Source organism: Gymnoscopelus braueri (assembly GCF_963280865.1).
Source record: "Gymnoscopelus braueri genome assembly, chromosome: 14".
In the NCBI taxonomy this organism is placed as follows: domain Eukaryota; kingdom Metazoa; phylum Chordata; class Actinopteri; order Myctophiformes; family Myctophidae; genus Gymnoscopelus; species Gymnoscopelus braueri.
The window spans coordinates 46612673-46626380 of record NC_137619.1 but is presented as its reverse complement, the minus strand read 5'-3'; the positions used below and the strand labels follow the sequence as shown (position 1 = coordinate 46626380).

Sequence of the window (13708 nt, the reverse complement as noted above, 5' to 3'; positions counted from 1 at the left end):
CGCGTGCGTGTGGCTGTAAAGGTCAAGGCAGTGGTGGTTTCCCGTTTAATTCTTGTGCTGCTGGCAGATGGCTAGGCCTTCAGATTAACCCACTGTGCTCTAATCCCTTCTCATCTTGTAATGCACAGGGCCTGTTTGTGAGGAGACAATCACACAATGTTGACACGCACGGCCACATGCACAGCCATGGTGCATGGCCTTGTTTTCAAATGTATAAAGATCTTTTGAAAATAGCAGATCTACGAGCTCTCAATGCGTCGCAATGAGAGCTTGTAGATTGGCTATTTTCAAATGGCCGAAATGTTATATAGGGCTGAAGTGGTTAATGTATGTTTTGTAATAATAATCTAAATCTTCAAAGTTACTAGTGACTTAAGTTTTCAAATCATTGTAGTGGAGTAAAAGTTCAATATTTGCCTCTGAGATGTAGTGGAGTCAAAGTAAAAGTATTGGAAATGGGAAATACTCAAGTACAAGTACTTAGAGCTAGTGTGAAAGTAAGCACTAAGCAGTAAGCACAGGATACAGCAGGATTAATCTGAGTTTGGAACACCTGCTGCACTCAAGCTCCTAAATTCAATTTGGGTGGAGTTTGCCTATAGGGTTGAGGTTGGATTTTTGTCCTGGTCCACCCCTAAAGCAGAAGAATCCACACACCAAGCTCCCATTAAAGGGATCTTTCATTTGCAAGAGCCTTTGGAGCCTTCTTGAGCTATTTGGTCTGTTGGATTTTATCTGGGTTTTATGATCCAGCACCCAGTGATGTTTTGATCGCTACACAGGACACCACAGCGTTCCACTGGAAAATTTTCACCCCCCTAGATTCACGAGCCAAGTACCCAAATGGCTACTTTTACTTTAAACAGGTTTAACGGTGGCGGTGAGCATGCATGTGATGACATTAAAATACCGTTCCCCTGAAGAAGAAAAAAATCACCATTACACCACTGCCAGCACCCATTTGGTTTCATGTCACTTTTGATCCAGCACCCACTTGGTTTGGGAATACAGTATGTGCCTGTCTTATTTTTTTAAATAATTTTACCACCCCTAAAGTAGGTCACTCTTTTTAATCTCACCATTTACAGTATAAGTTGTATAAAAATAGTATTAGCATTTCATGAGCCATCTGAGTAGAGATGCTATATCCAGAGTACCAGGGGTCCAGGGAATACCCAGGGGTATTTTAAAAACAAATCTTGAATTTATTTTGAAAGATTTGGAATATTTTCCAACATTTTTATAACACAAATGTTGAATAGGGGTCACCGACACAGAATCCTTTCAGAAATAAATATAAATTTGGGGGTCTTCCTTGACATGAAAAGGTTTGAGAAGCACTGGTGTAAACATTGGTGTCAGAATAATACAGTAACAAATTCCCGTTAACAATTCTTTGTGATAAACACAATATATACTATGGGACCACACATATTGTCACTGCCTGGTGGTGGAAACCTTGTCCAAAACTGTTACTTTCCAGCAAATGGAATAACTCCACTCATAGTGGTGTGGGAATAAACATGATTTGATGGATAATCATGTGCTGGGAATGAAAGGAGACATTATTATGGCCAATTTGGTATTAAAGGACTATTAAAGGTTTATTGAGATTATCATCTCAATAAACGAGAAGAACAGAGATAATAATAAGAAGAAGAAATTAAGTTATAAAAGAACCTGGTTCAGTTTTGCCATAAAACATTAAAAAATTGTGAAAATAGTCGATTTACAAGCTCACAACGCAACGCGGTGCGATGCGTTGTGAGCTTGTAGATCGTCTATTTTCACAATTTTTGTGTGGACACTCTTGTATTGTGAAGTAGGGCAGCAACGATATGCAGAAACTGAACCAGATTAGAATGGCTGGCTAAACATCTTGTAGAAATAATTGTCTTTGTGATCATACAATTTATGAAATCCCTCATGCATGAGAGATGCAATGAGGCAGAGATGCACACTGTCCAAACCAACCTCAGTGGCTCCGTCACTTAGGAGAGACCATGGCAACAGACAGTCCATGGCAACAGCAAGCCTCCAATGACTGGATCATCTTGTCATGTGACGATTGAAACAAGTCCCTGATATCTGGAACGACAACACAATGAAAGACAGTCTTCTTAGTTTCAACAATATAGGCTCTATGCACAGCAGCCATATTGGAAAGAAATTGGACCTCTTCTTACTTCCTTCACAGGTGTTACCAATGATACTAATGAAGGCTCTGTTCCATTCTGGTCAAACAGAGTCAGGGTGCAGATATTGTGCATGTTGGCTCACTGGAAACACTCTGCTACACCAGTGGGTCTCAAAGTGTGGTCCAGGGTCCCTCATGGTTCCTTGAGGGAGTTATAAATGGCCCCTTATAGGTGTGTAACTCTGAGAGTGTACAAATGTACCATTTATACACTCCCAGAGTTATGTTTCGATTTAAATGAGTGGTTCAAGGACCCCCATAACTCTGAGACTGTACAAATATATATATTTTTGTACATTGATTGGGTCCATTTGGTTCCATTTCTACACTCTCGCAAGTCGCAACCCCCTCAATGAACCCTGAGGGTCCCTAAGCCCCACTTTGAGAACCACTGATTTTAATTATTCTCTGACACAGGTCAGCTGTCCTCCTCAGACACCGCAAGTAGAATTTCCCATTAGTACTAGTGCCTGAAAGACCTTTATGAAGCCTATACAGCATTAATCTCACACAATTAGCCAATTATATTGATTGTCTTTGTTTTGTTGAGATATTTGCTGTGGTGTCTTCACTTCTATAGTGATTAAAGAATGTAGTGCATAGATAGCAGCCAAAACAAATGAAAGAATGAAAACACAATGCTGAGTAGAAATGCTGTGGCAGTGCACAGGTTAACAAGCCAATTAACTTGGTGTGTGAGCAAACAGCTCTAAAAATAGAACAAAACACCATGGTGTAAAGTCATTCAAGTACTGTACTTAATGAATCAGATGTACTTAATAATTTCATGCTGAAATTGCATGACCAGAAAAAAAGAGAGAAACCAAATCAAGAAGCATGAAGAATGAAGGGTTTATTTGACTTACTGATACAGGTAAATAAAGCAGTGAAATGTTGGTGGAATACATTCAGCAGAGACTGTTCTAATATAACAAAACAACATAACTATAGGCCTACAAAATAATAATGAAAGTGAAATGAAAAACTAAAATGCTTAAGTACACTATAGGTTAAAACAAGCTTAAATGTCATATCCCCATTCCCACAGCAAATCAGGACAAAATGTGCCTCTTATTCAGTTAAAATGAAATGGCTCAGTCAAACCATCATTCTGAACAATGCAAAGATTTATGTCTATGCCTAAACAGAAATTTGTCATTTGAGAGACAGAGAGTGTGTGTGTGTGTGTGTGTGTGTGTGTGTGTGTGTGTGTGTGTGTGCGTGCGTGCGTGCGTGCGTGCGTGCGTGCGTGCGTGCGTGCGTGCGTGTGTGTGTGTGCACTATTAACCAGCACGAAACATGTTATGTAATGTCTACAGTGCATATTGGGTAGAACTGTAAGGCAGACAATAGCAAACACACAAACTACCACATGCAAACACAGCCATCATGTAGCTGTACCAACACACCAGCTAACTGATACATTGTGAACATGATGGTTTCAGCACAGATTCTTTTCACAGATCCAGTAGTTAAGAAAAGAACACGGTAGGTCGTTCCATCCTCCGACTATCTCTCTAGTCACTGCTCTAGAAGACCCGTCATAGAACTCAACACAGTCTTCCTTTTTCAAATCATCATCAGGCTGCCCGGAGCCCCAGAACCTGGAGAAGTACAAACAAACATTCATTACAATACCTTTACAAGGATGGTTTTTAAATCTTGACCCCAAATGATATTCTAAAACAGTGTAGTAGGTTTGTACTTTATAACTGCAGTATGGGTTGGTGCCCCAGCCTGCGTCTTCCGTGAGGAAGAAGCCCAACAAACCCACTCATGAGGCCTTTTAGGAGGGCCTTTCAGGCAAGCCGCAAGTGGAGCCTGCAGTACCACAACGGCCCAAAACACCATCACGCCGGAGTGAAATGTTTGGAGCGGGGGAGTCTGGTGCAACGCTCAGGTCCTGGACCTGGTGAGACGAAGGAGGGGCCGGGACAGGAGGCCATCCACAGAGCTTCGTCCCTCCACGTGCCAGAGCCTCCCCCCGGTCCCGGCAGAGTAGTTCCGGAGAAGCGGACTGTCTAAGAGGACTGACAGTGGGTATAGCTACTGGGACGTAAGTCGGGGCTTGATCAAACCCGGCTGGGTCACCTGGGCGAGGATGTATGTTGCAAGACCCGAAACACCCGTCGACCGCAGGCTACAACACTGATGCTACGTCCCAAGTGCATCCACGTGATGTTTTTTTTATTTATAGTAGAATGAAGGTAAAATGAAGATGATCAGTCGTACCTTGGTGTGGTTAGTGGAGCTCCATCCACCCACTTAAATCTGTCTTCTACGTCTTGGTCAGTCAAACCCAGCCACGCTGTCTGGTTTAAACGTTCAACAAAGTCCTGGACAGAAAAGCTGCTGGTTACTGATGTACAAACTGTACAATAGGTGTGTATCTCCACAAAGTGGAATAGGTTACAGTTCCCAAACCTTTCAGACCGCGACCCCCAAAATAATCATATTTGAACTGGAGACCCCCAACCCTGACAACTTAAGCACTCGGAACTGTAGGAGTTGAGGCATTACATTTAGTTTGACTCGGTTCCACAGATACATATTGTGAAAATAGCCGAACATAGCGCCTCTTGTGAGCTTGTAGATCGGCTAGTTTCACAATGTTTGCCTCTTTCTTATGTAATATTTGGCAATTTGGCCAATTTGGTATTAAAAAGGTCTTAAAGGTCATTAAATTGTAACTTTATAAATGTGCAGATATCCTGTATACACTTATACTGTATGTTGGTTTGTTTGCTGTTGAGAGAGAAAACAATGTTGCACATTAAGCTAATCATCTGGGGACCGTCCCGAAAATCATTTGGGGGCCGTCCGGTCCCCCAGTTTGGGAACCAAACAGCACATACAAATGTAGGCACGCTCACACATCATACCTGCTTTTCTTTACTCTTTATGACAATCAGGTCAGATTGTCTGTCTCTACACCACTGTCTGCTCTCCGTCCAGTTTTTCTTCTCAGTAGAGATGTAATAACACAGACCATCACCATATGTAAATCTATCTGGCTCTGTCAACAAAACTATAATGGCATAATTCATCATTAATGACAAATTATGAAAATCATGATATACTGTACTAATGAATAAAAACCATGATGTCTCACTGACCACAGAGCCTGAACCTCATGTCATCTTGCTCTTCAGTCAGTTTGTTGACCCTGGTTTGTAATTGCTCTCGCTCTAAGTAGCTGCTCAGTTGCTGTTTTCTCTCCACCATGTTGGACTGATCTGTAAAATGACAGATCCACTATTATAAAAACACCCACACTATTTAAATTACAATAACTAGCCCATACCCGGTCGACCCAAGACGGACGGACACCAAGACGGACAGACAGAGGTTACTCCAATTATATAGTAGGATGTCTACCAATTCTGCTACAGCTTACATTGCTGCTACTTTATTAATTACTACACCAAATACAATATGTATGAAACATTGTTACAACATATCTCTGCTGTCCGGCAGAAACCAGTTAACTCCAAAATGTTTTTTAGGAAATGAAAAAACAAAACACAAAGTGGAGTTAGGAGGTTTTGTTCATCATTGATAAGAACAGCTGAATGGACCTCCAAGCTCACAATGAGGTTGGAGGTCAAAAGGGGGTGGGGCCTGGAGTCAGCAAAACCAGCTAACTCCACCTCCCATTGGTGGACTTAGCTGGTTTAGCAGAACGTTTGAGGATCCAATGGCGCTAGCTGGTTTTGTCAGAAGCGCTTTTTAATACTTTTCATGGGTTTAATATTTAAAGGGTGTTCAATAGCACTGGTTTATGGGGAAAAAAAGCAAAAGCGTCAAAATGGAGTTAGCTGGTTTCTGCCGGACAGCAACGATATACTATATTTATAAAACATTGTAATAAATCAAATACAGTGTTATGAAACTTGACTTACAGAGATAGAGTGGGACAGCAATGTTGAGGAGAGCACAAAGCAATCCAACACCGACTCCAACCCGCCCGTACCGTCTTATGTCTGGAGGACACACACATGCGCACGCACGCACGCACGCACGCACGCAGAAAAAGCCAAAGAGTGAGAATAGTTACAATATTTTCAAACCACTTGTTTAGAAATGTAAAATGTATTTAATGATGTATGTAATTTTAGTAACATCTCTTACCAGACTGCAGTATCTTCTGTAGATCTTCCTCCTTCTTGGGCTCAATGGTTGCATAGGTTGCATTGTCTATCTGTTGGAGGTCAAGGTTGTCATAAGGATCATCAGCCATTTCTACCTTTATGACTCTTCTTCTTGCAGGTACTTGCTCCACCTCTTAACAACACACTGAACACAAGAGAGTAGCGGTCCCTCTTTTATTTCTGTGCCTCTCTTCCGCTTTAATTTTTGTTCTGCCCCACTGCTCATTTTTAACTTACAACACTGATGACAACACATTTCAGTTGCTTAATTCTTGTTTACATTTCCTTTTTCCCCCTGTGTTGTAACAATTACCGACCACATGTGACGCGCAACACACAACCAGTGGTAGAAGAAGTAAAAATGTACCCATAGAAGGTAAAAAGTCATTTATTTTTCATAAACCCAAACTTTATTTTACTCCTAATAGCAAATGCAAATTGAGGAAAAGTTTCTCTCTCTCTCAAACATGTAAACATTGAATATTGACAATTTGGGGGTAATTGAGCCACACTTCTCTGCCGGGTCATATTTGACCCTTTGACCCATCGATTTTTTCACCACGTCACTTTTTCTTATAGAGACCATCAAAATTAACTAAAATGGTGGTAATTAATTTTGTTGCGTTAAAATTGCTGTTTCTGAGTATATCATGAAGCCTTGTTCCAATAAAGAAATGTAAAGGGTATTTTTTACCTGTTTAAACTTGAAAACGGGTCAAAAATTACCCTAACACAATGGAAGGGTTAATGTTTGAGTCACTGTACATTCACTGGACACAGCCTGCAGTGCAAAGAGGACAATGACAATATTAAAACTAAAACAAATCTGCAATATATTTGATTTCCCACACTGGAAAAATAAAAGTCACATTATGAAAAACTGGTCAGAAATGTCTTTGTAAGGGCGCTCGGGTGTAGCAGTGCTAAAGTGCCTGCCCACCACCACAGAGGTCACTATAGCTCTTGTTAATACTTCTAATTGGTTTAATATTTATAAGCCCCCCCCCCCCCCCGCCCTCCCTCATTATAAGGGAAATAAATGTCAAGATTTCCCCCTTCTTAAAAAAAATGGAAAATGAAATTTGCTAAAATAGCTGATCTACAAGCTCACGACGCATCATCAGTTTAACAGCGGGCAACCATATTTTGGTGGGACCGAGCCCTAACAGAGTATTTCTACATGATGATATTGATACTTTTCCTTAAGTAAAAAAAATGAGTATTTTTTCCACCACTGGTCCTACTCAGAGAGCACTCTTCTACTGAACTGAAGGTCATACAAGCTCTTCTACAGTAGTACACTGCACTGTAATGTTGTACACTGCTGCCCCCTAGTGGTATATGACTTAGACTGCCATTCAAACTATAAAGTTTAAACCAATGACAATCACAGTCAATAGGCTCTATGCACAGCAGCAGCCATATTAGAAATAAACTGCCTGGGCCTCTTCTTACTCCCTTCACAGGTGTTACCAATGATACTAATGAAGGCTCTGTTCCATTCTGATCAAACAGAGTCAGGGTGCTGATATTGTGCATGTTGGCTCACTGGAAACACCAAGTGGGTCTCAAAGTGTGGTCCAGGGACCCTCATGGTTTCTTGGGGGGGGGGGGGGATTCCAAATGACCCCTTACGGATGTGTAAATCTGAGAGTTAAAGGGGGGGTCCTTGAAATTAAAAAGTTTGAGAACCACTGTGCTTACTACACGAAATGGAACAGAGCCTTCATTAGTATCATTGGTAACACCTGTGAGGGAAGTAAGGAAGAGGCCCAATTTCCTTCCAATATGGCTGCTGTGCATAGAGCCTAGCTATTTAAATGTAGTGTAAGTGATATTTTTGGTTAACATTTTAACCAAAACATTTGTTAAAGCTCTATACTCAGATAGAATTGCTATAGAGTGTTTGTTCAGTAACAGCGGTCTCTCCCATGTCTCTCCAGCTCTTTTAATAATAAAAAAAAAATCATTTTCAGGTGGGTTGCCAATTTCGTCCTATCAGGACAGTACCCATTTATCAGCTTCAATTTTAGTGCTCCAGTTGCAATTTTGTCTGCTCATTTCTTTGTGTCGTCACTTCTAATTTCACTCGTTTATCAGGTATCCTGCATGAATTCCCTCTCCTGATTGGATCAAATTGGTGTCCCAACTAAAAATGTGTTTACTAAAGAGTTGGCGATACAGGGAGACCCCCGCTACTGAGCAAACATTCTACTATACTATAGCAATGATTATCAGAACATAGAGCCATTTAACACAGCAGAAGTATTGTACATTTATGTTCCACAAGTGTACTTTAAACAGATACAGTACATAAACTCATTATAGTTTTTGTTCAAACATGTTCCAAAAATAAACAAATGACCCCGGTGGTTTTACTCTTATGGATATGAACCATCAACTGACGGTGAGAAAACGCTAATGTTACTTCCGATGAATTAGTTACATTTTCGCCAGAAACAGACTGTTTCAAATATGAGTGACTGACTATCATAAACAATACAGAGCCACCTCCCTGACAATATCGCCGAGACAGTTTGTTTATTTTTGGACCACAATTCTTATATGAGACGATTCTAAGATGACCCAATGTTACTCTCCATAGCGAAATTACCTTACGAACCAGGGGATGGACGAGTGACGTCAGGACTTCTGTACTCTTCTGTGTATGTATGTATGTATGTATGTATGGGTGCGTTTGAAAATTACGCACCGGAGCACACTGGCCTATTAGTTTGTATTGGCCAGTGCGCTCAGTGCTGTATTTTCAAACGCACCCGTATGTATGTATGTATGTATGTATGTATGTATGTATGTATGTATGTATGTATGTATGTATGTATGTATGTATGTATGTAGGCTATGTATGGGTGCGTTCGAAAATACAGCACTGAGCGCACTGGCCAATACAAACTAATAGGCGAGTGTGCTCCGGTGCGTAATTTTCGAACACGCCCTATGTATGTATGTATGTATGTATGTATATATATATATATATATATATATATATAATTATTTTTAAAACAATAGTTAATGCAGCAGCACAATCAGTTTAACCACTTTAACCCTATTTTATACCTTGGCTATTCAAAAATAGGAGATCTACAACCTCAAAATGCCAATTGTGATACAACGCATTGTGAGCTTGTAGATCTGCTACTTTGTGTACATTTGGGGAAAATCTTGAACAAAATGTGAAGATTTTGGAATAATTTAAAAGATTTACACAAATCTTTTCAGATGGGGTTCTGTGGCCTAATACATATTCATACTACTGTATGCAAGTCCTTGCCCTGAAAAAGTGTTGATTTCGTCGACTAAAACTATGACGAAATTTTTTTGTCAACTACCTTTTTTTCACTGACGAAAACTAAATAAAAATTAAATGAAAACTAAGCTCTGATGACTAAAACTGTGACAAAACATATCGACAATTTCGTCAACAAATAAAAACTAGACTAAAATGTTAGGGAGGGACTAGTGGAGAAGAGATCCAGTACAACGAAAAGACAAGTCATTTTATGTTTGGTTGCGCTCGGGTGTTGCGCTCTGAAAATAGCAGATCTACAAGCGCTGCGACGTGTTGTGAGCTTGTAGATTGGCTATTTTCGACATGCAACCAAGTGTAAAATCAGCCATTACGACGCCATCAAGGCCCGATAAAATACATTTTGGTCGACTAAATCAACTGTAGATTTAGTGGACTATAATCTTATGATATTTGGTCGACTAAAACTAGACAAAAACTAAACTTTTCAGGTGAAAACTAAGTGGAATTTTATTCAAAAGACTTTGACTAAAACGAAATCAAAATTTGCTGTCAAATTCAGCACTGCACTGTAGCTAATACACAATAGATGGAATGGAGTGGTGTTTGTCAAGGGCTGGATGATAAGCTGTTTGGGTCAGGGGTCGGCTTTCATTGGCGTGACATTTACATTTACTTTGTCAATGTAAATGTCTGTTTCCTCATGCCAAAGCCCCTTTGAATTGAAATGAATGGAAGCCTGCTGACTTTGCCACCCTCCTTGTACACATGGTCTTAAGAAGGCCTGGTGTGATGTAATGACTAGATGATCCACATGATCAATATTTCACCACAACTTAGTATTGGCTTGGGCAAATGCAGTCCCATTAAATCAGTATATTAATCATACTGATACGTTTTATTTAGTATTTATTTAGTTTAATTTAGGTACTTAGTTTAGTTACTAGATTTTGATTTTGATTATTTTTACAAAACATACATTAACCGCTTCAGCCCTATATACATTTCGGCCATTTGAAAATAGCCGATCTACAAGCTCACAATACATCGCGAGATTCGCGACGCGACGCATTGTGAGCTTGTAGATCTGCTATTTTCAAAAGATTTTATACATTTGAAAACTTGTGAAATGGGACATTCTGCATAATGAGTACTTTCTACTTTTGGTACTTTAAGTACATTTTGATACCAATACTTTTGTACTCAAGTAAACTTTTAATTCTGGGCTTTTACTTGTACAGTAACTCAGTACTTCTACTTTGCAGTATTGATACTTTTACTTAAGTAAGAAATGTGAGTACTTTTTCCACCACTGGTAAGTTCTCAGTTTCATAATCACAAACTACTTCAAGAATGAAATGCTTGAAACAAATATATTAAATGTTGATTTGGCACAACATATATAGGACCAGTCAGTCATATTATAGCCTACTGATTGACTGGCTGGATGGAAACCAATCATGCAAATCATATTATATGGTGTAATTGACATTAAAATCACAATGCATTGTAACACCAGAGAATGAGAATTTAACAGTCACTGACAGTGGCAGTTGAATTAACATAAGATAAACCTTTATTCATCCCTGGAGGGAAATGCAGGTGTCATGGAAACAACAGTAGTAAGGATAAACAAGATAAGAGAGAGAGAGAGAATACACAGACTACCGACAATGAATATATAAGAGTGGAACATACCTTCAACAGTGAATATCCCGATGATGGATTGTAAAATGTATCAACAGTCTATGACTGAACATAAGTAGGCGGCGTAGGCCTACAGTCTCTCAACAGTTGTTCTTAACAGACATCTGTCAATGTTCAGCAATGTACATAGTAGTCCATGTGCAATTACCAGTGGTGTAAAGTAACTAAGTACATTTACAAGTACTGTACTTAAGTACAATTTTGAGGTACTTTTACTTTACTGGAGTATTTCCAATTGTCTATACTTTTACTTCTTCTGCACTACATCTCAGAGGCAAATATTGTACTTTTACTCCACTACAATTATTTGAAAACTTTAGTTACGAGTTACTTTGCAGATATAAATGATTACATTATAAAACATACATGAACCACTTTAGCCCTATTTTATACCTAGGCTATTTGAAAATAGCCGATCTACATAAGCTCGAGCTTGTAGATCGGCTATGTTCAAACATTTTAGTACTTATCTTTTGGTACTTTAAGTACATTTTGATATCAACACTTTTGTACTTTTACTCAAGCACATTTTGAATTCCGGACTTTTACTTGTAACAGAGTACTTCTACATTGCAGTATTGATACTTTTACTTAAGTAAAATATTTGAGTACTCTTTCCACCACTGACTACAGTCTCTCAACAGTTCTCCTTAACAGGCATCATGTCAAAGTTCAGCCATATGTACATCCTGGTAGTCCATGTGCAATTACACCAGAATCCATGCAGCAGTCAGTAGTCAAAAGTCAGAACAGTGCATGTACTGCTCTTTAAAAAGTTCTCATGAGGTTAATCAAGATTAATAGAGCATGATGGCTACTGTCACTAAGGACACATATTTTACCTGACAATATGCTGGTATTCTAGTGCAGTGGTTCTCAAAGTGCGGTCTGGGGACCCCCCAGGGGTCCTCGAGGAGGTTCCAGGGGGCTAAATGATTAATAGCTGGGAAGGAACCAAATGGACCCCTATGGGTCTGTAACTGTGAGAGTTATGGGGGTCCGAGCGTGGCCTTAAGGCAGAACCAATTACGGGGCCTTGTGGTAACAAAGCTATACGTTGTGTGCTGAGGAGGGGTGAGGTTGTGTGTGAATTAAAATTGTCAATGGTTGTAAGTTCACGCTATAGCCTAATTGGCTTTATGCACAGCAGCCACATTGAAAATAAATTGGGCCTATTCCTTACTTCCTTCCCAGGCATTACCATTTATACTAATTAAGGCTCCTGTTCCATTCTGGTCAAACAGAGTCAGGGTGCTGATATTGTGCATGTTGGCTCACTGGAAACACCATATGCGGGGTCATCCCTATGTTCCCCGGGTCCTATGTTCCCCCACTAAGGTTAGGTACGGTCCCCCATATGCTACACCAGTGGGTCTCAAAGTGTGGTCCAGGGATCCTTAAGGTTCCTTGAGGGTGTTCCAAATGGTTCCTTATGGGTCTGTAACTCTGAGAGTGTGCAAATAGAACCAAATGGACCCTTACGGGTCCATTTGGTTCCATTTTCACACTCTCAGAGTTATGATGGTCCTTGAAATTAAAAGGTTTGAGAACCACTGTGCTACACTAAATGGAACAGAGCCTTAATTAGAATCATTGGTAACACCTGTGAAGGAAGTAAGGAAGAGGCCCAATTTCTTTCCAATATGGCTGCTGTGCATAGAACCTGTTTATTATTCAGTGATGATGATTCAATTACAGTTTATCTTTTTTTTATGGTAAATTAAATCAAAACATATGTTAAGGTTTTAAACTTGGGGAGACAGATATAGGCTATATAGGCTATACAGTACAATACATTAGTCACTCTAGTCTAGTGCCTTCACACTGTATTCAATGTTGTCTGAGCCAGCTATTAATTACTGTTCTGCAGTGGTGGAAAAAGTATTCAAATGTTTTACTTAAGTAAAAGTATCAATACTGCAATCTAGGAAATACTCTGGTATAAAAAGTCTGGTATTCAAAATGTACTGTATTGGTATCATAATGTACAGTAGGCCTACCAAAAGTAGAAAGTACTCATTATGCAAAATGTCCCATTTCAGAAGTCTTCAAAATGTATAAAAAATCTTTTGGAAATAGCCTATCTACAAGCTCACAACGCGTTGTGAGCTTGTAGATCGGCTATTTTCAAATAGCCGAAGTATAGGGATAGGGATAAAGTGGTGCATGTTTTGTAATAATAATAAAAATCTACGAAGTAACTATAGTAACTAAAGTTTTCAAATAATTGTAGTGGAGCAAAAGTACAATATTTGCCTCTGAGATGTAGTGGAGTAGAAGTAAAAGTATATAAATTTGGAAAAACTCTAGTAAAGTCCAAAAAAAACTCAAAACTGTACTAAGTACAGTACTTGAGTAAATGTACTTGGTTACTTTACCACTGCT

The 13708-nt window shown here is 39.5% G+C and overlaps 2 protein-coding genes across 2 annotated transcripts in view; both read right to left on the bottom strand.

The window, feature by feature from the left end:
• cdhr1a (cadherin-related family member 1a) overlaps window positions 1-13708 on the bottom strand; it is a gene marked incomplete at both ends in the record, with an annotated part of 274624 nt that overhangs the window by 27483 nt on the left and 233433 nt on the right. The window lies entirely within an intron of this gene.
• LOC308100475 (CD209 antigen-like protein C) lies at window positions 3031-6474 on the bottom strand. Its single transcript, XM_080449540.1, has 6 exons — window positions 6329-6474; window positions 6100-6180; window positions 5314-5433; window positions 5080-5225; window positions 4430-4533; window positions 3031-3801 (listed from the first exon to the last, which is right to left on the bottom strand). The coding sequence occupies exons 1-6, from the start codon at window positions 6435-6437 to the stop codon at window positions 3639-3641; spliced, it is 723 nt and encodes a 240-aa protein (XP_080305666.1). The 5' UTR covers window positions 6438-6474; the 3' UTR covers window positions 3031-3638.

Coding starts and splice junctions, on each gene's coding strand:
- LOC308100475 (XM_080449540.1), bottom strand. CDS start 6,437: ATGGCTGATGATCCTTATGACAACCTTGACCTCCAACAGATAGACAAT. Junction 4,534..5,079: donor TAAAGAGTAAAGAAAAGCAG/GTATGATGTGTG, acceptor TTTTCTGTCCAG/GACTTTGTTGAACGTTTAAA. Junction 3,802..4,429: donor GCTCCACTAACCACACCAAG/GTACGACTGATC, acceptor GTACTTCTCCAG/GTTCTGGGGCTCCGGGCAGC.